At 41.7% G+C, this 24,451-nt stretch overlaps 4 protein-coding genes, 1 long non-coding RNA gene and 2 other non-coding genes across 17 annotated transcripts in view; 3 read left to right on the forward strand and 4 right to left on the reverse strand.

Moving 5' to 3' along the window:
• slmapa (sarcolemma associated protein a) overlaps nucleotides 1–2,444 on the reverse strand; it is a 28,898-nt gene extending 26,454 nt beyond the window's left edge. For 7 of the 11 annotated variants that reach the window (XM_088422843.1, XM_088422842.1, XM_088422844.1 and 4 more), the window contains exon 1: nucleotides 1,028–2,443. In XM_088422843.1, coding sequence (XP_088278969.1) covers nucleotides 1,028–1,225 — 198 coding nt within the window. In that variant the 5' untranslated portion in view covers nucleotides 1,226–2,443. Of the gene's footprint in view, nucleotides 1–1,027 lie in introns of all 11 variants that reach the window. The other 4 variants (XM_088422838.1, XM_088422837.1, XM_088422839.1 and 1 more) reach the window with 2 other exon arrangements.
• A 2,036-nt stretch (nucleotides 2,445–4,480) lies between these two features.
• On the reverse strand, nucleotides 4,481–6,887 carry LOC148419543 (uncharacterized). Its single transcript, XR_015866551.1, has 2 exons — nucleotides 6,531–6,887; nucleotides 4,481–5,099 (listed from the first exon to the last, which is right to left on the reverse strand). It is a non-coding gene; the product is annotated as an uncharacterized LOC148419543 (long non-coding RNA).
• On the forward strand, nucleotides 4,670–15,795 carry dennd6a (DENN/MADD domain containing 6A). Its single transcript, XM_088422846.1, has 19 exons — nucleotides 4,670–5,062; nucleotides 6,178–6,216; nucleotides 6,315–6,357; nucleotides 7,944–8,056; nucleotides 8,679–8,759; nucleotides 8,848–8,953; nucleotides 9,427–9,506; nucleotides 9,569–9,628; nucleotides 9,710–9,765; nucleotides 10,535–10,657; nucleotides 11,059–11,154; nucleotides 11,567–11,661; nucleotides 11,723–11,788; nucleotides 11,868–11,932; nucleotides 12,597–12,686; nucleotides 12,782–12,945; nucleotides 13,487–13,589; nucleotides 13,656–13,730; nucleotides 13,801–15,795. The coding sequence occupies exons 1-19, from the start codon at nucleotides 4,823–4,825 to the stop codon at nucleotides 13,930–13,932; spliced, it is 1,827 nt and encodes a 608-aa protein (XP_088278972.1). The 5' UTR covers nucleotides 4,670–4,822; the 3' UTR covers nucleotides 13,933–15,795.
• On the forward strand, nucleotides 7,204–7,310 carry LOC148419545 (U6 spliceosomal RNA). The gene has a single exon (XR_015866711.1). It is a non-coding gene; the product is annotated as a U6 spliceosomal RNA (small nuclear RNA).
• Nucleotides 15,796–16,262: 467 nt separating the features above from the next.
• Nucleotides 16,263–20,248, reverse strand: LOC148419546 (uncharacterized). Its single transcript, XM_088422845.1, has 5 exons — nucleotides 20,010–20,248; nucleotides 18,045–18,902; nucleotides 17,685–17,980; nucleotides 16,658–16,785; nucleotides 16,263–16,539 (listed from the first exon to the last, which is right to left on the reverse strand). The coding sequence occupies exons 1-5, from the start codon at nucleotides 20,125–20,127 to the stop codon at nucleotides 16,368–16,370; spliced, it is 1,572 nt and encodes a 523-aa protein (XP_088278971.1). The 5' UTR covers nucleotides 20,128–20,248; the 3' UTR covers nucleotides 16,263–16,367.
• A 760-nt stretch (nucleotides 20,249–21,008) lies between these two features.
• On the reverse strand, nucleotides 21,009–21,113 carry LOC148419547 (U6 spliceosomal RNA). The gene has a single exon (XR_015866830.1). It is a non-coding gene; the product is annotated as a U6 spliceosomal RNA (small nuclear RNA).
• A 639-nt stretch (nucleotides 21,114–21,752) lies between these two features.
• On the forward strand, nucleotides 21,753–24,201 carry LOC148419548 (ADP-ribosylation factor 4-like). Its single transcript, XM_088423095.1, has 6 exons — nucleotides 21,753–22,029; nucleotides 22,479–22,559; nucleotides 22,639–22,748; nucleotides 22,917–22,988; nucleotides 23,060–23,182; nucleotides 23,304–24,201. Exons 1-6 carry the CDS (start codon nucleotides 21,867–21,869, stop codon nucleotides 23,391–23,393), a joined length of 639 nt encoding a protein of 212 aa, XP_088279221.1. The 5' UTR covers nucleotides 21,753–21,866; the 3' UTR covers nucleotides 23,394–24,201.
• The last annotated feature ends 250 nt before the right edge of the window (nucleotides 24,202–24,451 follow it).

Raw genomic sequence — 24,451 nt, forward strand, 5'->3', positions numbered from 1 at the left:
GCCGACGGCGGAATTTGGCCGTCCTGCGTATACGGGTTTTTTTTCATAAAGGCTCTCCATGGCCCCTTTTATGCAGCATCTTTATGGCTTATCTTACTTGACGTGTTTTTTGGCAAGTTGTGAACACAGTTTACTGGCACCGATCGTATCAACTGCTCAAACTCGATGACAAACGATTCAGAAGCGTTCGGAATAGTTGAGATATATGATGGATTTGAGAGCAATGTGAGGGATGAACGGCAGTGAGACAGGACAAAATGCAGGTGTCAGGTGGGGGGGTTAGACAAGTTGCATATTAAATGTAATTTAAAGAATGGAAATTATTCTTAAATTGAGATTTGCGCTTTAATTTCCACAGTTAGGCCATTCCTGAGCACTTGCAAACTGCAGAGTTCTTTTTAAACACTTGTGAGTCTCGCAACAATTATTCATCTTACTAGATGGACAGATTATCAGCCAGGTCGATTATCACCACCGATATTCGGCAGTTTATCAAATATTTGGTATCTTTAGAAAATCTGATGGCCGATATATCAACTTCAGAGAACATTTGTTTAATTTTCAATTAACTTTGTAAGAGACTGTGCAGACATTGGGAACACTGTTCTTTTTTTAATTTTAATTAAAACTGAGATTGAGACCTTAATCAGTTATTTTGATTTTTTTTTATTGTCGAAAGCAATAAGCAGTTATTAACTTATTTGGGTTTTAATTTAATTGTTTTAGGACATATATGCTTATGTCCCTGCAAGCTTTCTGAGTTTTTTAAACCTTTATAAGAAAGAAATTTTAACAATGAATCGGGATCTTTTATATTTTTATTTAAATATTTGACACTTTCATAAAAAGTTTTTTGAGGTTTGGTTTGTTAAAATTGTCATTTAATCTGTTCCAGTTTCCCAAAAAAAAGAAACAGTTCTATGATTTGCTTCACTTAGTCCGTCCGTATCAAACAAGCGCCAAACCGAATCGCGATCTTAAAAGCAAGCTAGCCAACCATGACTTTTCGGCCGTGGTCTCGCCTTACCTTGCCAGTCTTGTGGTCAAACCAGACCAGGGCGTGGTTCCGCGACAGAACCTTGCAGTCGAAGGTGGCGTTGTTCTGCGCCGGCCGGCACCGGGCCACCGACCGGCCGATCTTGACGGGTTCGTCCAGGTACACATGCCTCTCCTGGAATGGGTGCGAGTTGGGTCGGCAGGCGAACACGGCAAGCGCTGAAGGCATTGATTTTGGCTTGAGGGTGTTACTCCAACCGGACACGAGGGACAGGTTTTCTTGATCCAGAATGGCAGGCGTCGTCTTCCAATCCCCCAAACGAATAATCAACAGTATCTGGGGCTTGCGTACAGGCGCTGCAGTTAGTTTCCCACTTTATCTTGAGAGGGGATGAGGCACTAACTAAGAAGCATTGTGCACAGCTCAGGTAGAAAAAGCATGCCCATCCATGTGCATAAGGACAGCCGGGTGAGGGGTGCCATGTGTCAGGACATGCATGACTGAGTATAGAAGGGACAGTCTGGCAAGCAGACCCCCACGTCCATCAAAATATTCCAGTGCTGCAGCAGGGACAGAGGGAAGGCTCCTGCTGTACTACAAATGCAATCCCGATTACTTTCTTGTGGCAACAATAAATCTGTCTGAGGAAAAGTCAATACAATGTCCGGGCGCCGATTCTTGCGGTGCAAGTGCACACACATCCACTCGTTTATTTACTATGGAGATTAGAAGGGGAGCCTTTGCAATAAGCAGTACTAAAACACAAACGGTAGCCAAGGAGCGCAGAGTTGAAGAATTCTAATGTTTGCCAGGTAGAGGAATTAAATCACTTCCGTCTTCACGTTATGTAACCCCCGGTGAATTAATAGGGAAAAAAAGACACTCACTAGTCGGGATTAGCAGCGCAAATTTCAAGGGTGACGGGATGCTAATTGGCGAGCTCGCAAGTAGTAGTGGACAAGTGTAGCGCTAACGCGGCTAGGCTAGGCGGCTAGGCTAATGAGTGTTGGCAAACTTATCACCCGGGCCCCGGAAGGCTCTCTGAGCACCCTTCTCGACCAGCTCGCTTACCAGGTGGGAACCAAATGCCATTTTAGTCGCCCCGGCAAGGCGCTAATCCCCGTCGTTGTGCTACTAGCGACCCGGTGAGCTGCCTTAGCTTTCAACAGCTAAGCAGCTAAGTGACAGTCGGCGGAAAAATAAAAACCAACAAGGGGGTGGGAGGAGGGGGTTCTTCGGCGCCCCCTGCTCGGAAAAACGGAAAATTCCCGCCGCGGGCCCAGCGAACCTCGCTGTCATGCGCTTCCCACGCTTCGGCTGGAGTCTGCAACTTATTGCCGTCGCCTCGGTGCAGTTTCCTGGTCGGAACGTAGAAGTTGTCCTCCTCCGCGAGTCGCGGCCGCCATCGTGTAACCGGAGAGCCGACTGCTGGCGGTGCTGCGTTCACGGCCCCAATGACATCAACTTCCACTAGCTGCTGAGATCATCAAATCCCACCTCATATTTACATATTAGATAGGTAATACACTTTTTTTTAAACCAAACAAAAAAAATAAACAAAAATGCATGTTATAGTCAAAAACGTAATTTTAAGCTGCACGAAACAAGAACATTCAACGCTTGCCTATTTTACATTTATTTTGTCTTAAGTGTTGATGTACGGTGACCGAGCGGGGAACACAAATTCAAAACGTACTTCCCGGCCACCATAGAGTTACAGTTAAAGTTTAAAAAAAAAAAAAAATCTAATTAATTGAATAAATCATAATAGTTGGCACCAGACAGAATCCTCACATTTGCTAAATTGATTTCAACTCAAAAACATTGTTCTTTGAACTATTAAAAGCATCAATAGAGAGCAAGCAATGTTCAATAATGTTCAAGATTTTTCACATTTTAAATGTGTTGTACATTTCCGTTCCAAAACACACCATAAAACATTTCATTATTTCATTTTATCGTTTACAATATAAAACCAACCACTTATCCAAATACTTAATATAAAATATCGAATTAAATTTTAAAGTGTATTGGTTTGTTTTGATTAATAGCAACAACAACAAAAAATGCATTATAACATTTTATTCAACCCCTTTCATTTGGTATGAATTCAATCAGCTATCAGTGTTTGGGACTACCTGGTCTGAACTATCAGTCATTAACCCAGCAGGGCCTCCTGAGCAAACGTTTGTCAGTGCAGTAGGGAAACATTATAGATCAGAGAAGGAAAATATTCCAGAGCTTTATTATAAGGTGGCGCACCAGTGACAGACAAGGTGGGTGGTGGTTATGACGTTCTCCTTGTAGAGGTCAGTAAATGTCTGCATTACACTGTGGAGCTCCTGGAAGCGGAGAGTAAATCAATTCCACGAGAGAATACTGCGCATTACGAATAGAAGGATAAGCCGCCCCAATGCTCATTATGTTTCATCAAGTCACTAAGAGCATTTGTACTAAGGATTAATGTGGAGAGTTCTTTGCCAACGGATAACTTTTATACTACACACAATAACTATTAAATGCACATCTGTGTCGATGCATTTTTATTTTACGTTTACAACATGCACTATAATTGATGAATTCCCGAGAACATTCCCTGAAAGATGATCATGTTCAAATACAAACTATACAGTTGAATTCCAAACATTTTCACTGCTTCTTTTCCACATTGTCAGTCTTATTCCAAAGACATTTTTGCTTCGTAAAATACTGCATACTGTAATCACTATGTTAAGTTTTTATTAGCCTATTATTTAAAATGGAAAACATATCACATGACAACAAAATGCATTAAATGAGTATCCACAGTGACTAATTCATCACCTTATTCCGATTTTTTTTTATTAAAAAAAATACATTGTATGGAAACGTTGGGACATGCTTTTTTGTGATTTAAGTTTTTGTTCTAAAAAAATGAAAACGAACCCAAATAAAGCTTAATTGGGGGAGGGCGTGTTGAAAATGTTTACGTTGACTGGTACACCCCCGGGCTACTTTATCTGATGAGGGTATTAAAGGATTTTGTTGGGAAGCTGATTTACTTGATTGTGCCTGATTCAAAATTGCATTCATTCATTTGTAGTTCATCTGTTGCCAAGGTTCAGAACAACAACTGAAATCCACTAGAAAAAAAAGTTGTCAATTTTGCACTAATACTGCACAGTATATGGCCCCTGCCAATAAATGTCTGCCATCTTATCAATTCACTTTACAGCATTGACCGCCAATTTTCATATTAAAATTCTAGAATTTGCATGCCACCTGCTTGAGGGCCCAGCTTGTTCATTAGCTATAGTTAAGGGAAAATGTTTTATTCTACAGGCGACTTTGGCCCCGCTTTAAAATGATTTTTTCACTATTTGTACCCCTGTGGTGGAGCGAAGATTTTGAACTCATGCTGACTCATTCATTGCACTGTAAACGACCCCTTCGTGAACGCATCATCCAGCCAACCATTCACCAAAAACTGCAAAAATCGACAGCTTACTCCTAAAGATCTTTTATTTGTACGGTATACATGAAATTCGATGTTCATTAAAAAATAGTAATTATTAAAGGGATTTTTTTATGGTTAAAACGATAACTTTTTCTTTTTCCGAGTTTCCGTTTTGTATTTTGAACACAACTCGTTACTGTCCCCAACTGATGACGTATGCTCTTCCGTCACTGGCGACTTGTCTGGAGCATCTCTGGTGGCTAAGCTAGGTGGCTAACTGCACGGTTGTTTTACTCGTTTCCCACAAGAAAAACGAGCACAAATCTCATCCCACGCCAGTGAAGGAAACGCCAAACATTTTCCCGGGTGTCCGCGTAGGGCCGGGAGCTATGGCTCTGCACGGCCCGGAGGAGCTGGGGGAGCCGGTGGAGGAATCGGAAGACCTGGACGATCATGACGCCAGTAGTATCTCCCCGGCGGAGGAGATACCGATGCCCGCCGGGCCCGGGGGCGACGACGACGAGGATCCCGTGGAGAACACCGTGCTGCTGCCCTGGGATCGCTTCTCGGCCTGGCTGCACTGCATCTGCGTGGTGGGCTTCGACCTGGAGCTGGGGCAGGCGGTGGAGGTGAGGGGAGACCCGCGGAGGTCAGCTGGCTCATCAGCTGGGAACGATTCCAAAAGTTAGCTTTTTTTTTCAGGGCACCGACTAATTCCTGGATTAGACAGCGTGAACCGCTTCGTTGAACTATTTGCAGACTGACCGCAGGACATATGGCTAGTTAAATAAACACACCGGGCTTCCAAAACACAACCAAAAAAAACTCAATTATAAAACGAGGACTGTGACTAATATCGATTAGATACTTGGAAAATTAGACGACAGGAGTTCATTCAAGATCACAACACTGAAAAATTGGGTCTTTAGAAAGTAAACAAAAATGTTTTGAAATGAGGAACACGCGGTATTGCCCAACAACACGAAAAACTTTCTCTCAACTACCGTAATACCCGCCAAATTGGGGGAAAAAAAAACATTTTTGTCACGGATAAGCCGCACTGGAATATAAACAGCAGCTGGTAACATCTAGTTTACAATTTGCCAGCATTATATCAGGGTAAAGCACGACTCTTGTCTAAATGAGACTTGCTCACCCAGCAGTTTCTTGATCACAAAACAGCGTACCAGTTGAGATTTTCAGTTGTTTTGTGAATGTCACTGTACAGGAAAGTCAGAATTTCCTTGCAAGCTTTCAGTGTAAGACCACGCTGTGCCACAATGGGCAGCACTGAGCCTTTACAGAAGACATGTGGCGTAATTAAGTGGAAGAAGAAAAGGCAAAGTCAGGGACCGTTTTATTTAAATTTACATTTGCCTCTGGGCTTCGGTGACCCTCTGTTCTCGTTAAAAATTTCTTGAAAACATAAGTTTATTTTTAATAAGCCTACTTACTGTAGAAAATCTATGAGTTAGCGTTTTCACTTAAATTTTTAATAAATGCTAATGACCTTGGCGGCTAACCTGAACTTTTAATTAGAATTTTACAGCAACTATGTTGTCTGAAATTTTATTAAAAGTTTAAAAAGAAATCAAGATAATGCAAATCTGTTACCCATCATGCTTAAAGACGTATTCAAAAAAGTTGAGTTTCATCTTTTATTTTGACTAATATTATGGTGTATGACATTTTTTTAAAGATTAAATGTCTTTTCGTGTAATAACTGTACTAATCTCTCCTCCAGGTGATTTATCCGCACCATTCCAAGTTGTCAGAGAAAGAGGTGAGTGGAACTTCTTAGTGATTTGTACAATCTTATAAATCATCCTCAAAACAAGGAAATCCTTTGATTGCTGTCATTTTTTTTTTTTTTTTTTTCAGAAAACAAGCATTTGCTATCTTTCATTCCCGGATTCCAACTCAGGTAGGTAGCTTGAATAAATTTTTATTTTTTTGTGTGTGCGTGCCTTACGTGTGAGACGTGATAAATTGAAATTGCAAAGTGCCATTGTCAAGGCGTTAATATTTTAATTATAAAGTCCCATTTTGCTTCAAATTCAAAGAACATGAAAATGTTGTGTCAATGTGCGCATTTACCTCATTCTTCTTGCCAAGATTGAAGACTCCAGCTCTGTTTGGTCTTTCTCTAGCTTGCTTTACAGCCTGAAATGTCTCTCTAAAGTCTCAGAGAGAAATCCTTTCTCCTTGAGTCTTTATAAAGCTCAATTCTTTGTGTCATCAACTTGAAAGAGGTTGCGAATAAAGCTTTGTCACATAAAGTTACATTCAAAGTATACAAAAATAAACTGCTCTTAAAGATTAAATGCAAATGAATTTGTTGGTTCCCTTTTTGTAAAATGGAAAATATCGCTTTTTTTTTTTAGATCTCTTTTCCAAATCAGGCCCTTTTTGGGGTCATCATCTTTACAGTTATTGTTGCATGAAGTTACAAGTTCCGACGGGCAGCAAACGCAACGAAAGCGGACAGCCAATCAGGATGCGCCGTCTGCAAGCTCCTTTGCATATTTCCCATCAGGCCCCTTATTTCTTTCCAACACGCCGCTGATACTCGAGCGTGGAAAGCCATTGTAGCTTCAATGGCTGTTTACGGTCTTTTTATCGCCATAGTACTTCAGGAGTTGCTGTTATTGCAAGTGTCTCGATATCTCGTAATATGTTTATTTGCGTCGAGCCTGTTCATCGACACCGTGACTAAAGCTAGTGTTGCATACGCTACGGTATATATTGCTTGATGACCGACAGTGTTGATGTGACACTTCGGTGTTACACATACTAAAATTGGAACGATACAGAGAAGATTAGCATGGTTCCCTGCGCAAGGATGACACGCACAATCGTGAAGCGTTTCCAATTTTGTTTTGACCATCCTGGTGTTGTAGTTTTCATCAATAGTTATCATCTATTGCTCATGTACATGTTCAACTAACTGAAATCCATGTCTCGATTCATGAAAAATGCCGCCATCTAGTGGAAAATTGCCTGGTGAATTTTGGGTGGTGGGATGAGTTGAACAGAAAAAAAAAACTGTAAATAATAGTTAAATTATAAAGATTTGGGGCTTTCTTTTTGATATTTCGAAACATTTTTGGTATTAGAGTGGAGTAATGTTTCCAAAAATGAATAAATTATTTGTGAATAAAAAAAAAAAAACAATAATTTGGGGTTTCCTTTTTGACAGTGAAACATTTTCAAAATAGGAATGAAAGAAGTAGAACAAAAATGAAAAAAAAAAGAAGTAAATCAAAGCCCCCCAAAAAACCTTAGTTATTTCAACTTGTAAATCCAGTAGTGGCTTTGGGGAAAAAGTTGATGTGATGATTATGAACCGACTATTTTGACGGTTGCAATGGTTTGGATTTGTCAAAAATCCATCAGGTCATTTAAACTAACCCTATAAGTGAAGGATAAAACAAACAAAAAAAAACAATCCAATGAAATGAAAAAAACAATTGATTACTCAATCATGTGGCTCCTCCTGTTTGCTTCCAGGTTGCTTGGGCGACACCCAGTTCTGCTTCCGCTTTCGTCAAGGCTCTAACAGGAAGTCGTCGCTGGGCTGCTTCCTGGAAACCAGTGACAGGGATGCGCCGCCCTGCCTCAAGGTTGTCTCACACATCCACACACACACACGCGTACAGTTGTTTTTCCTTTTCCTTGCGACACAGCTTGAGTTCATTTTGTCAAGGCGGTCCACTTTTAATTGAATCAGCTGGAGACAGCCCGACTTTTACATGATCCTCTCAGTTTTAGTAATATTCTTGCGTGTTAACAAGGATGGACTCGGACGTTGGTTCAGTCTGCGCGCTTCTTTTAAATAAAATGATACCTTAAAACCTCAGCTAACACGAGTTGCTGTTAGCTGCAACAGGCACTTGCTGCTAACAGCTAACTCACATCCGCCCTCTTGCTCGTACCCTTACGGTAGTTATTGATATTTATATTACCGTTCATAGGATGCACCCATACTTTTGGAAAAATTGTACATCTTATATTTGGGGAATTATGGTAACTCTCCAAGATGTATCAACATACAAGTACAGTAAACCACATACAGGTCCATAGCAGGTTCTGCTTTTGCAGTCCCGCAGTTTTGCTGGTATTTATACAGTTTGGAATTGATCCTATTCTGTTCTGCCTTCTGTTTATTTCAGGAGTAATTCCACTTTACGCCACTAAGCGGCGTTTAACCCCATGAATATGAAATATAAACATGTGTCTTGACAGAGGGAGCAGGGCCATTATTACGGCTATGTTTATTTTCGTCAAGTGCGGGACAAGTCTCTGAAGCGAGGCTATTTCCAGAAGGTGAAGAAAACGGATTGTTGAGCAAAAATATGATTTTTCCACAATTGTCCTCGTGGTTAGCGCTCATTATTTTGTTGTCCTTCTGCAGTCGCTGGTCCTGATCAGTAAGCTGCCCTACGTGACCTTCTTTCACTCGCTCCTCAAGATCATGGCTCCGGAATACTTTGAGAAGCAGGAACCGTGTTTGGAGGCGGGTACGTGTCGCACTTCTTAAGGCTTTCATCCCACGGCCATGTTGGTTTTGGGTTTTTTTTGTGCACGGAAATTATAGTCAAAGATTATGAAATTACGAATGGAAGAAAATAGATGTCATATTGACATCCACCCCTGCAATGCAAATAAATGCAAAGATGAAAGGAGCAAAAATGTTGCACAATATAGTACCACGCCCATTTAAAATACTTATACAAAAATACATTTTACAAATGCTAAAATATTTAATGAAATAATATTCAAATCCACTAAAGAAACCCAGAAATCTAATGGCAAACAATAAATACTTACCAAAAACTCCCCAAATTGTCAGACAACACCAATATTATATAAAACATCTGACAAAAATAGTCCACTAAAATACTCAAGTAATTAAAAAAAAAAATCGGTATTGGTCAGAAATATAGGATTAAAAAACGGAGGTAAACGTAATTATTGCATTTTGGCGTCACAGCTTGCAACGATATGGACCGCTGGCCCACGCCGCATCCGGGGAGAATCCTCACGCTGCCCATCATGGGCGTGGTCATTAAGGTAAGCGCCCGGCTCGCCCAGCGTCAATAACAAAACATTCGGAGTGTTGTGACTTGCCGCAGGTGCGCATCCCCACCTGTTACGACAAGCCGGGAACGTCGCAGCTGGTCCAGTCTACTCAGGTCGCCTCACTAAAGTCAAATCGTCAAAAAAAAAAAATTTCCATTCATGAGACTTACTTTGCAGTTTTTTTTTTGGTCCAGAGTGACAGTCAGGTGTCTATTGTGCTGCCCACCATCCATGAAGTGGACCTCTTCAGGTCAGAGTGCAAAACTTTTTTTTTTCGTTAATGTCTTGCGACATATAATCGAAAAAAAAAAAAACATTCTAATCCAAATGAACTACTGTATTTCCCGCACTGTAAGGCGCACCTAAAAGCCTTCAATTTTCTCCGCGGGTTTTCATTTTTGAAGGAAGAAAAAATAAAATAACTTCTTCAATCTGTAAATTCTTCAAGTTTTACTTCTGCATTTCAATTCTAAATGTCTTTTTTTACTATTAAAACACCCTGTGAATTTTTTATGTGCTGCAATTTTGAAGCAATTTATATGAGTTCAGATATTTTCAGTTTTTTTGATTCAAAAATTGAAGTTTAATATTTAATTGAATCATGATTGTACTCTTATATCTCCTGATTGGTTTTGGCATTGATTTAAACAGTTGTTTAATGTAATCAAGATGTAATTTTTTCCCTATTCTTCAGATAGCACTTTCCATAAATCCTCTTTATTCCTAATTTCAGTTTGTGAAGCTTGACCGACTTATCTGATTGTTTTGTTTTGATTCCTTTAGCGCAGCTCCATCCAGTGGACGCATGACGCAACCCCAGCCACTATCGTAGCTGCTATTCTATGCGCCTTATAATGCAATTTGCCTCATATATGAAAACAGTTTTAAAATAGGCCATTCGTTGAAGATGCGCCTTAAAATCCGGCGTGCCTTATAGTGCGGAAAATACTGTACGTATCACGCACGTTAATTGCAGATATAATGGACCCTAAATAGAATTCTTGTCTCCGGGTATCCAGGTGTTTCTTTCCAGTCTTCTTCCACATCCAGATGCTGTGGGAGTTGGTGTTGCTGGGGGAGGCCCTTGTTGTCATGGCGCCCTCACCCGCAGAGTCCTCCGACACCGTGCTGGCACTGGTCAGGTGGGTCCAAATTCCATCCGAGCGATGTATGAGAACAGTAAGAGAGAGCAAAATAAAGGTGCTTGCTTATCAGTGTAGTCAGTATAACTCTAAAAGAAATATACAGGAAAAAATAGGAAAAAATACCTGTTGTTTCAACTAAATAGTGTCTAAAGTATATAGGGAAAAGAAAATATTAGAAAATAATGTTAAATATTTAAAAAATACTGAACAAATACAATTAAAACTAAATATGTTATAAAAATATTAAAAACGGAGTAATTTATTCACATTTTGCTCATCAGTGCTGCTATACCTGACTTGTTCTTTCTTTTTCTTCTCAAATCTGGAAATGTGTCGTTATATGTTCACCGTACGGCATAACGCTCCAACGAACGTGACTATCTTGTGTTTGAATGCAGCTGCGTGTCTCCTCTGCGCTACTGCAGCGACTTCCGGCCCTACTTCACCATCCACGACAGCGAGTTCAAGGAGTACACCACCAGGACGCAGGCCCCGTGAGTGCCCGGTCTACATACTGTCACGGGCAAAAATAAGGAAACAAATACCCGGTGCAGGGGTCCCCACCCACCCGTATCAACTATTTCCGTTTTTTTTGTTATCCGAGTCTAAAAGTTCATTTTATTTTGAAAACCGGGCCGATTGCCGTGGATTCGTTCGGGTCACTTGAACGCCAAAGTTGCGCTCGCAAAGAAGTGTAATGAGTATGAAACAGACATCTTTGGGAAGGGGAAAAGGCCCAGGCAAGAGACAGGTGACGAGCGTACAACTATGCCTAATGCCTAAGACTTTGGCCGTGGGAAGAGAGAAACAAGCTGAGGGCTCCTATTAACTTGTAAATCGAGGCACCGGCGCTCACATATCAGTTGTTGCCTGGTGACGATGATGTCATTTTCATCCTGGCCGTAGCCCCTCCGTCATCTTGGGTGTGACCAACCCCTTCTTCGCCAAGACTCTGCAGCACTGGCCCCACATCATCCGCATCGGCGACATGAAGCAAGCAGGTGAGTGCGAATGGCGCGATCTTGCCCGTGGCCATCGCGTGATGCCCCGCCCCGCCCCCAGGTGAGATGGCCAAGCAGATGAAAGTCAAGAAACTGAAGAATCTGAAAACTTTGGACTCCAAACCCGGTAAATCAGTGAAGCGAGCAGCTCACAGCGAATAAACTTGATAAGTCCTAAGTCGGAACTTGGATGATGTGTTTTCCAGGTGTGTACACGGCATACAAGCCGTATCTCAACAAAGATGAGGACATCATCAAGCAGCTCCAGAAGGTACATTTCAAGCCTCAAAGCCAAAAGAAAATAATATAGTTACCTCGCTGTCATGAAAATCGAACGAATTTGCTTCACCGGTCATTTGAAAAATGGACAACTTGAGCTAACTCGTGAAATCAGGATTTTGCAGAAGTGACAGAACGCTGGGTAAGGTGCGTTACAACAGACATTTTACTTGATTGGGGCATTTAAATCCACTTATTTATGAATTTTTAGGAGTAAAAAGCTCCCATTTTCTCTATCATCAACTCTTTTACTACCAGCTGTTTATAGACGCTCCTTTCGCCTAACACGGGAAAATAAAAAAAAAACAAAACAAAAGAAAGCGCATGGAATTGAACGTATACAATCAAGATCACATGACCAAAATGGTGAGCCATGATTGGTCATTACTCAAGCCTTGAGAACCGGCGATATCATTTTTGTTAGACAGCAAGTACAGATATAAGATGTATGTTTTTAAATCTATTAATTGTACAAAAAGGATCATTTAGCTCTCAAATTAACTATAGAAATGATAAGTTTTTATTTATAAAATGGCGAAATAAATGGCTTTTATTCTTAAGTTTACACGAAAACCATCAGTCTTCATTATTTTTGTCTGAATATTTTAGGCCTGATATATATATATATATATTTTTTTTTTTTTCTCTCTCTCCAGGGCGTTCAACAGAAGAGGCCCTCGGCAGCCCAGAACGCAATTCTGCGGCGCTACTTCCTGGAGCTGACGCAGAGCTTCATCATCCCTCTGGTAGTCCCCGATCCGCTGAGGGCGAGTCACCCGCAGGAGGAGGTGCCAGAAGACGTGAGCGGCGCCTTTGCCTTTGCCTTTGCCTTTGCTTGCAGGAGCGCTACGTGGCCAGCCTGATGCCTCTGCAGAAGTCCATCAGCCCGTGGAAGAGTCCTCCTCTGCTGCGGCCGTTCGTCCAGCAGGACTTCATGAAGACGCTGGAGAAGGCCGGCCCCCAGCTCACCTCCAGACTCAAGGGGGACTGGATCGGACTGTACAGGTACACCCGCATCTTCTTCATTTTATCCATGTTTTGTCCTCCGCATTGCTCACAGATATTCCGCATGTTCCTCACGTGCTCATAGCCTCACACCTTCTCCACATTCATCTAGATGTTCTTCACATACCTCAATATGATCCCCCACTTGTTTACATGTTCCTCAAATGCTTTCTTGTTCTTCTAGTGTTCTTTTTTTTTTTTTTACATTTTCCTGATGTTTTCTCATGTTATGCTCACATGTTCTCTCACGTTTCTCACGCTCTCATATCCTCACACGTTCCCCACATGTTCTTCACGTTTCTCACGCTCTCATATCCTCACACGTTCCCCACATGTTCTTCTAGTGTAGTTTTGATATTCCTCACATACCTCCAAACGTTTCCTCATTTGTTGATTACGTGTTCCTCAAATGCTCCTCACATGTCCTCCTCGTTCTTCTAGTGTTCTCCACATTTTTTCCCATATTCCCAATGTTTTATCCACGTTACGCTCACATTCTCCACAGGTTACTCACATGCATTTTCCCCACGGTGTCCTACAGGCACTTCCTGAAATCCCCCAACTTTGACGGCTGGTTCCGCAACAGAAGGAAGGAGATGACACAGAAACTGGAGGCCCTGCACCTGGAAGCGCTCTGCGAGGAGGTGAGCAGGAGGACGAAGGCCGTTCAGATGGGCCCGTTTGAATTTTTGGAATCGCGTCCTCGCTAGGACCTGCTGCAGCGAGTCCAAAGGCACTCGGAAGTGGAGACGGTTGATCTGGTCCTCAAGTTGAAGGACAAGCTGGCAAGTAGAAGAAATAGCGTCGAAAGATAAGAGGAAAACATAAAGCCTGAGCCCTTCGCACTTCTTCCAGAGTCAAGCGGAGAAGGAGCGTCTGCCCGTGCGTGCCGGCACGCTGGCCAAACTGCGGGCGCACATCGACGACGTCATCCTGGCCTTGCCCGAAGACCTCCAGGGTATTCTCCACAAACCCGCCACACCCTGAACGTTTGCCGCGCTTTCCGAACGGCCTTTTAATCTTCAAACCCTTCTTTTTAAAAACTCGCTTTTAAAGTGCACTTCTTCCCGTTGTGTACTTGTAAATACAAAAAAAAAAAAACGAAACAAAACACGTGCAAACAGACGCGAGGATGCAAGCAGCTAAGCAGCCGCCGGCGCTGCTTTTGATTTTTAGGGTTTTTTTTTTAATCGAACTAATATCCAGTAAACAGCACAACCACAAAACCACACCAGCGACACACTCGGTTCCGCCGCGCCCGCCCGCCATTCAGGCGGCAGCATTCGGGTCATGTGACTCCCAATATTATTTGAGACCTTCCTTAGGAACCCCCCCCCAAAAAAAAAAAAAAAACTATTTCATCTCCAATTTTGGTGAAAGATGTCCACTAAAGAATGAATGGAAAATTTGGAGGAAATTTCCTGGTAATTTCATTCGCATATTTTGTTACAGTAAAAAAAATTGGCATTTCAAGGATTTTTTGGGAACAAATTTCAATTTGTTTTATTTTTAAAAAAATGTTGCAAACTTTAGAACAAAAAAAAAATCATGTCAATTCCTGGAAATTTGTGCAAATTATTTTCCTCTTTTTTTTTCTTTGGAGGGGGGATGTTTTTACATATTTTTTTTTTAATCGAAACGAAACAGCACAGCAATGATGCAACACCAGCAACATGCTCATTTTTCAGCCAATCAGGCTGTGCATCCGTGTCACATGACCACCCTGGCAGCCTTTGGTCATCTGTTTTTTTTTTTTTCTCATGAACTTTCTAAGGAGCTTTTGACTAGATTATTTTTTTTAAGTTTTTTTGAAGTTGCTTTAATTTTCCACGGGAATGGCCTTACTTTTTGCTCGCTAAAGTAAACGATGCCTACGTTTTCTTTTTCCCGTAAATGCCTTCAAAATCTCTCAGGAAGTGTCGGCAAATTTCACTCACACTCGAAATAATAAAATACATTTTTGTTGACTATTTTACCCACCATTTAAAAGCAAGATTGTGTGGGTTTTTTTTCTACTTTTACCATTTTTTTCATAGTTGTTTTTACATTTTAGTTTAATTTTAACTTTTTTTACAGGCGAAGGTTATTTGCAATGTAAAAATATTTTGTGCAACATCATTACTGCTCCTTGACTGTCTGAATAACTATAATTTTAGAATGTTATTTTTTTTCTTTTATGTTCGTGGGAAATTGGCAAACAATTAATGCAAACTATATGGAGAATTTGGAACATATTTGCGTTGAATTTCTGGAAACTTCATGGAAAATGTTTGGAAATTTTCCAACTGGTTTGCGATGGAAAATTTCTAACAAATTTGGTGAAACGTCTGCAAGATTTGCAGAAAGCGTTCCGTAAGACGTTTGGGAAAAAAATTCTGGGGATACGAGTTCAACATTTCCGCTGGCTTCAAACAATTCCATTTGAATGTTTGCAATTACAGAAAGTTTCCATGGCAAATTTCCATGAAAATTTGTCAGGAAATGCTTTTTTTTAATTGCATTATTAACTGTATTATGTAGTCATTTTATTTCACATCATGCACACTTAGTGAAACTTTTATATTTATAACAAAGAAGCGTATTTTACCATTTGTGTGTGTGTGTGTGTGTGTGTTACAATGGAGAAGTTGACGGTTTTTGTAGAAAATACTCGATTTAAAAGTGTACAAATAATAATAATGCTAACCGCGCATAAGTTAGCGACGCAGAGAGGAAGTATTCGCTAACATTGAACCACTACATGAAACCACTGATATGATTTTGAGGACATTAGAACGTTTTTTTTGTTTTGTTTTTTTTTCATGCGCAAGTTAGTGTTCCAATAAAACGTTCAACTATCCACATGCTCAACTTCTTGTTGACAATTTTTTTATTTTTTTCTCTTTAGTTTGTTGACCTTGTGAAAAATGTTCATTTCCTTACTATATGTTTTCAAGTTCCTCTTTTTTCACCTTCATTAATCACTTCCTGTGTGTGTGTACGTGTGTAAATTATATAAACCAAACTGAAGTTTCATATGCATCAACCATCTATGAAATATGTCTTAAAAAAATCTTAAAATGTTTTAATTATTTTTATTTTATATTTTTTTGTATTTTTATTTCAATATCACAATTTGAGAAAGATTTGATTTTTTTTATTTCATAATTTTGAAGAAAACAAATATTTTTAACTGTCAAGAAAATAGAAGAAAATATGTTTGTTTCAAACATTAAATAAGTATTGGCTAATTTTAATGTGTTTAATTTGGATTTCGCATAATCCTACTAGCAAAAATGAAGCTCCGGGTAGAATATAATAACATTTCCAAACATTGCTCATGCTGTGTCTTTATTCTCTAGTATTTGGTGATTACAAAACATGTATAAAAGGTTATATGTGTTAAAAAAAAAAATTAGATGCCACTGCAGAGGTAAAAATCATCATTCAAATGAATTCTTTTTGCTTTTGCGCGCTTCCTTTTTGTTATTGTGGCTCCGCTTCTTTTGGGGGTTCTCAGCCGCCCTCCTTCGTTCGTAGACGTCCTCCACCAGGGTGCGCCCTTTCAGCGAGTACCGCATGTTGGACCAGGTCAGCACTGATCCTGTGGGCCAACTTGCAAGAAAAAAAAAAAAAAATCACAAAATTGTCATGGGGGAGATTTTGCGGCGGTTGATTGCTTTTTAGATTTAACATTTAACACAGAAGAAAAAAAAATGGTGACACGTTTTACCTATAGCTGGAATGGTCCATGTAGTTGAGGATGGTGATGTACGGAAGTGGATAATCCCACATCTGCAGGTCCGTCACTTGACCGTCCATCCCCGACATTGTGATCACAGGCTCACCTGACCACACATACTGAACACACACACGCAATTATTTTGAATTTTCTTCGTACATTTCTCAGGTCAAAAGTGGACATTTCAAAACCTTTGCCAAATGGCACCGGAATATTAGATGGATGAATTTATGGACATGGCTGATGGATGGATGGATGGTTGGATGGATGGATGGATGGTTGGATGGATGGATGGATGGATGGATGGATGGATGGATGGATGGATGGTTGGATGGATGGATGGATGGATGGATGGATGGATGGATGGATGGATGGATGGATGGACGGATGGCACATGGATGGATGGATGGATGGACAAACAGATGGCTGGATGGAGCTAATATCTGGATGGATGGATTGATGGACAAATGGATGGATGGTACATGGATGGATGGATGGACAGACAAACAGATGAATGGACGGACAGGCGGACGGACGGACGGACGGACGGATGGATGGATGGAGCTAATATCTGAAAGGATGGATTGATGGATGGATGGTACATGGATGGATGGACAGACAAACGGATGGATGGAAAGACAGCTAAATAACATAATTGTCCAAGTATGGATAGTCAGAGAAAGAGCTCGAAACTGATGGACAGACGGCTTGACTGATGGATGGTGCCAGATAGATGAATAGACTGATGGTTCAACAGATAGAGAAGTTGATGGATAAAAGGGTGGACAATCAGTAGGACAGAAAGTTAGGCGCCTTGTGCAAAGTTGTCACGGGGGACAAATGAACAGAGCTGGACGGACGGATAGATGAATGGACAAAAGACCGGTGGATAGACAATCGGACGGACAATCAGTTTGAAGAAAGAAAGGGACCGATAGATGGATGGAACAGACCGATGTTAGATAGAACAAGTAATAGATGGATGATAGCTATGGAAAAGGACAGGCGGAGGACAGACCTTGCTCGGTACCATCTTCCTGAGACTCATGTTGGCTCCGCTGAAGACCTGCACCACCCCTCTGACGGTGTCCACGGTGAGACACAGTCTCGTCCACAGGTCGTCCCTCATGCCGGGCCACATCCTCAGGTTGGCTTTCAGCTTCAAGCTCCAGTACGTGGAGCTCCAGGCCAGCAGGTAGCTGCCGTCGTAGTCCCGGCCCAGAGTCAGGGGGGCCGAGCTGGACGGGCTCAGCGTGAAGATGCCGCGGCTTGACGTCTCCTCGTCCAGCGCGTAGCGCAGACACACGCTCACCCCTGCGGTGAGGAGACGGAGACAAGGATAGCCGGCTGATTTGACCCATAGAAGGATTACGCTCACCTCTAGCGGGCGCCTCCGTAGTCCAGCTGGGGTAAGGCGCGGTCGAATAGGGAAAGTTGGGGTACCGCCGAGTTGGGTCGGACCGGATCGCGTCGTCCGCGGTGGGGGTGGGCCCGGGCGGGTAGGCCCCGGTCGGCTCGGCCCGGGGACGATAGGTCCAGGATGGGTCGGCCCGGGGGTAATGGCTTCCGGTCGGATCGGGCCGGAAACCATAGGCGCTGCCTGGGCGGACCCCGTTCCGGTAGTCCCAGAAGCGGTAGGATCTGGTTGGGTAGGCCCTGTTCCGGTTGTCCCAGAAGCTGTAGGCACTGGTTGGATAGGCCCTGTTCCGGCTGCCCCCAAAGCGGTAGGAGCTAGTTGCGAAGGCCCTGTTCCGGCTGTCCCAGAAGCCGTAGGAGCTGGTTGGAAAGGCCCTGTTCCGGAAGTCCCAGAAGCCGTAGGCTCTGGTTGGATAGGCCCTGTTCCGGCTGTCCCAGAAGCGGTAGGAGCTGGTTGGGAAGGCCCTGTTCCAGACGTCCCGGGAGCGGTAGGCTCTGGTTGGATAGGCCCTGTTCCGGCTGTCCCAGAAGCCGTAGGAGCTGGTTGGAAAGGCCCTGTTCCGGAAGTCCCAGAAGCCGTAGGCTCTGGTTGGATAGGCCCTGTTCCGGCTGTCCCAGAAGCGGTAGGAGCTGGTTGGGAAGGCCCTGTTCCAGACGTCCCGGGAGCGGTAGGCTCTGGTTGGGTAGGCTCTGCTCAACTCATCCCCAGCATTGTTCTGGCGGAAAGAGTAGTAAGGCGGGTAGAAGGTCACTCCTGTTTCTTCTCTTCCACTACTAGAAGACAAGGTGATCATCTTTCCGTTTAAATTGGGCGGTGGAGCTGCACAGCAAAGGAGAAACACAAGTCAATACAACTACCAACAACAAGAAGTAACGCTAACCGGATTTCTAGAAACAACGATTGATTTCAAGTTGGATTTGACGGAAAGTTTGTGGAAGTTTTACTATGCGTTTCCGTGAACTTCTGTAACGTTTCTTAGGAAATCTGGCCAAAAATGTTAGTTTTTTTTTTTTTTTTTTTTTTGGTGATTTGCTGAAATAGAGTCCGACCTTTAAATACCAGATACTTAAGTATTGAATCGATACTTAAGTACATTAAGAACGATCATTTCCAGATACTTAAATATTAAATTGATCCTTAAGTATCTGGGATTGAATGCCGAAAAACGTGAAAATACGTCACTGGCATTGAATGAGTTAATTGAAAAATTTCAGTCAATTTCTGGAATTTCGATGAATTTTTTGGAGTTTCTTTTCTCTTATTTCTTTTAATTTGTGGCAAGGTATCTCTTTTGCTTAGCCCAAGCCGAGACTGCATCTGTTTGACTTTGTAGGACAAGGTAGTTTGCTATAAGAGTAAATACCATAAATAGGAAAGTAATAGCAGGCGTTTTCGGTTCCAGTACTCGAAGGAGGAGTCATAAAACTTTATGGTGACTTTGTCACAGTCCCACAGCGCCCTGGAACGAAAAAATTGCTTACATAGCTGACAGTCACTTACCGTCGGTCCACCTCACTTCCGTTTTTTGTTTTTTTTTCAACCAGTCTATCTGTTTTAATGCAAATGAAATGAAACTTCCCAATTTTCGAATTCCTAACGTTAGCTCCGCGCAGCTTCAACTTTGGCTAACATACTAAAATAATAGCATCTTTAAGGGCTCAGGAGCTAAATATATAAACATAATATAAAATATACACAAGTATATATTCCTGATCCTCTGCAACTGATATGATTTCTAACAGCAACTCCTATTAGCTTCATGCTAACAAACAATGCAGAAGTCCATATACGGGCAAAATATTCGCGTCTGTCACTGCACGGGAGCAAAATATGCAAACAGATTATAGAGCAATATATAAACATATTATTTATCCTCCGTGACGAGCTGTGAATTGACTGCTTAGCCATCCGTTTGTCAAAGAGTACCTGTGGTCCACATGTCCGCAAATCCTTGTTTCCTGCGACGGGCGGACACATCTGTGACAGCCATCATCATCATCAAGGTGAAAAAATAAACCTGTGCTTTTACTTTGCTAATCTTCATCTTGATGCGCGCACGCACGCCGACGCGTTGGAGCCGTGGAAGGTCTGCTCTTTCTCAGAGTCTGTGTGTGTGTGTGAGTGTGTGTGCGCAGGCACACTCACTTTCATTTCTTGCTTAAGTTTCGTTTCTGCGCATTTCCCGGATCCTCTTTACTGCGCCCAAACATACACACACTCATACACACACACATACACGCACAGTTTGAGTCAGTGGGTGGACATGTGGACAAATAGACATAAATCCTGTTGCGCTAAAAAGTCCACACAGCCTTGTCCAAATAACAGCTTTTGCTGTTGATATGACCTTTGAAGTGCAAAATGATTTTTAAAAAAAAGGGAAATAATACAGGAAGCAAAACTATAAACAAGGGAGAAAGTGTGCACACCCCCTTAGAACTGGGGATGTGCCAATCACATTTAAAGGGGGGGGGGGGGGGGGTTGTCCACTCTGTTATGCTTGATTTTGTCCATTTGAAGACCATCTCGCTCTGTGTGTTCTGTGGTGTGTATCTTTTGAAAAGTGGGAGCAATGCTTGGGTAGAAGCTTTTGGGCCGCGAGATAGGAAAAAGCCCACTAGAACACCGCAACTGAATTTGGGCCAGGGCTGTCACTCACGTTTTTAGAATCGATTTTTCAATTGACAAACGATTAATTGAATAATCAAGAAATAATACATTTATATTAAAGTGTACTGCAAAACACTTTTCCCCCACTTAATGATATTAGACAATTTATTTAATATTAAGTGAAAAAAAATAAACAATGCCACACAAGAGGGAGCGATGTTGTCATAAGACTTTGCAATGGATTCAGTTCAAGCGGGTCATCATTTTCCAACGTAAAAAGCAGTTGTTTATACAAATTATTTAAGACTTACTAAGCAAAATTGGAAACGCTTCACGATTGTGCGTGTCATCCTTGCGCAGGGAACCATGCTATTCTTCTCTGTATCGTTCCAATTTTAGTATGTGTCTTTGCGCAGGGAACCATGCTATTCTTCTCTGTATCGTTCCAATTTTAGTATGTGTATCACCGATTTATATCAGTACTAATTACAGTCGCGGTTCTACAACCGAGAAATCCAACACACTCGCAAACACAACATCAAACTCGATCAGACCTTGTACGTGGAGAATTACATGGAAATCACGTGGAATTTAGCGTTGTGTGAGATATGGTAGATTCAAGCGAACCGGCGAGAATTATGAAATCGAAAAACGACGTGGAGTTGGGTTACAATAGTATTGTGATGTTGTTTCGCTCCACGTGGAGGTTACGTGCGGTTGTGACGTAACCGGATCGACAGATGTGACGTCAGCCGATATTCAGCACCGCTTAGATTTTTTTTTTTTAAACAACTTTACTTAACAACGTCAAACTAACATACAAATGTACAAAACATATTGGCATGGTACAGTTTGTAACAAGAACATGAAATAAGAGCTAAAGAAACTAATGAAGATCATAAACAACATAAACATTTCTCTCTGTCGAAAATCGTGCAGAGCCAAAGTTCTCCTGGTTATTGTGAGTGTTGAAGTGTTGATTGGTTGACATCACTGTGTTATATTAAATAAATAAATAAAGACGGAACCAAAATGGGGAATGCGCTCAAATTGGAACACGTGGAGGATGTGTCGTCATGTCAACAACGTCCAACTTCCGGCGTTTTGAAACGGAAGTCGCGCCAGGGTTTCAGGCAGTAGATTCCACCGTGTACTCGTTTGACATGGACACACATGACACACGCTTACACACCTCGCCAACATATAAAAGGACACACACATCGAACCATTGTTTCATTCGCTGCAAAAGAAGAAAAGGCGAGCACGACAATGGGCGTCTTCATTTCTCGACTTTTCGCCACGTTTACTGCCAAAACTCCTGCCAGAATTCTCATGGGTGAGTTCAACATTTATTGACTTCCTAATTCACAACTATTCATGTCATCGGTTTTGGCTTCAGCATTAATGGAATTATGAACTGCTAGCCCAGCAAAATGATCTTTGTCATGCATCTATAGCCATGAACTCATTCAAACCCCAAAACATTTTTTGATGTTTTGATTATATTTCTATGACAATCAAGCAAAAATAAGGGATAAGACCCAGCAAGTTCTTAAGCTTCCTTCTACTCCTTTTGAAGATATAAACTGCTTCATTGATTGCGGATGTTTTTTTCTTATTTTAGTTTTTTATTTATTTTTATTATTTATTGTTTATATGTTAAAAAAAATCAACCTACAGTACTGCTAGCTTCATAACCTTCATTTCGATCTCAGAAAAAAAAACAAGGCAGATCTAGAAATACTTCCAATTTTTCATCTTATTTTCCATTCTTTCATAATTCAGTGGGTCTGGATGCTGCCGGTAAAACGACTCTGCTGTACAGAATGAAGCTGGCTGAGGTGGTCACCACCATCCCCACTGTCGGTCAGTCAAATGAAAATTCTAAAAAAAAAAAAAAAATGTAAAATGAAAAAAAATCAAGTGTAATTTGTTTTGCATGCAGGATTTAACGTGGAAACGGTTGAATACAAAAATATCTCCTTCACTGTTTGGGACGTGGGCGGGCAAACGGTCATCAGGCCGCTATGGAGACACTACTACACAAATACCAACGTAAGTACATGCTCATACACACTACTGCATAATAACTGATGTCCAAAAAATAACCGAAATGGTATGACTCCGCCCACATACTTTAAACGCTAGACAGTGTGTGGCATTTGGCGCCATCTAGTGGTGATATATATAATGAATGTTTATTAATAATGAATGTTTGTTCAGGGTGTCATCTTCGTGGTGGACAGTAACGACCCGCAGAGGCTCAAAGAGGCAGCCGAAGAGCTCCACAGGATCGTGAGTCATCAATGAATCAATGATCCATATTTGCGGTGGCTTTTCATTTTACGTGCGGTGCCGTTTGACAGCTGGAAGAGGACCAACTCGGGAAGGTGGCGCTCTTGGTATTTGCCAACAAACAGGACCTCCCTCAAGCCATGAGCGTCAGTCAGGTCAGCGAGGGGCTGCGCCTGGCGGGCGTCACGCAGCCGGTGGGTGTCACCAAAAATATCTTCCAAATCTGAAGTCATCGATGAAATCAATTTAAGTTGTGGACATTCCGAACCATACAGGTGCAAAAAGAAGTTAACCGCTGTTTGTTTGTGCGCGCAGTATTATGTTCAGGCGTCCTGCGCAGTGAGCGGGTCGGGTCTGGTTGAAGGTCTGGATTGGCTTTCCAAGCAGATCCTGAAGCAGTTTTAGCTGACGCCTTGTGGACTTCTTCACGCTATGACCTTACCTCACCAACATGGCGGCCGCAGCGATCTTACCTTGCCAACACGGCGGCTGTACGTGCCATCAAAGCAACGAGAAGCAAGACTTTATATGCTTCTGGTGTTATAATCCTGATGTATTTCTATTATATTGGAAGAGGGTTTCTGACTTAAGGTTTAATCAAGTTGATAATGATTTATTTCATTTGTGACAAATGCTTGAACATTTTAAAGGGGCCGTAACATAATAAGTCAACTTTAACCATGTTCCAATGTCGATTTCTCGCCCAAAACACTCTTTTACTCTTTTATTATTTTCCTTCATTGATGGATTTTGGAACTATTTTAAAGTTCCTTTGGGGACTGATTTGGTAAAAGGAACGTGTGTTAGTGAGAGCGGCGTACAGACCCCGCTTTGCATTTGAAACTCCTGTTTTATTTTTTATTTTTTCATTTGGATGGCCTTTTTCTTTGGCTCCGTTATTCATGCTTTTGGAGTAGTCTTAATAAGCCGCGAGTCTCGTGTGGGCGAGCAGTCACGAAGATGGATGGATGCGTGCAGTTGGCCCGCCGCTTGAGCTGCAAGATGGCGCGGCGGCCAAAAATTAAAAACGAGCCGTTTTAGTTTCTGTTTTGAAATATCGGCTCCATAAAACCCATATCAAATGAGAAATTAAATCGTAAATGTGTCCAGCGTAATTTATATGCACATACTACACTGGAAAGTACTGTACTTAAATATCATGTTCCCCTTTAAAACTGTACATAGATATCCATAATAAAGTGGACAAATGTAAGTGTGTTTTATTTTCAAAACGTAATACGATGTATTAAAAAAAATCTTTATGGCGAAAAAAAAAACAATCGAATGTCCATTTAACACGGCCGCCATTGTGGCTCTGTGTCATCTGGCTAAACGCAACAAGGGCGACACTGTTCAGAGCCACAATGGCACCGTTTCCCTTTTAACCAAAGAGCCAATCAAAAGCATGGACGTCTTCGTCTGTCCAATCGAATACCTGGAGCTTGTCATCTGTCCAATCAAAA

This window comes from Hippichthys cyanospilos, chromosome 9 (genome assembly GCF_059441005.1).
Source record: "Hippichthys cyanospilos isolate Australia breed blue-spotted pipefish chromosome 9, RoL_Hcya_1.0, whole genome shotgun sequence".
NCBI lineage: Eukaryota > Metazoa > Chordata > Actinopteri > Syngnathiformes > Syngnathidae > Hippichthys > Hippichthys cyanospilos.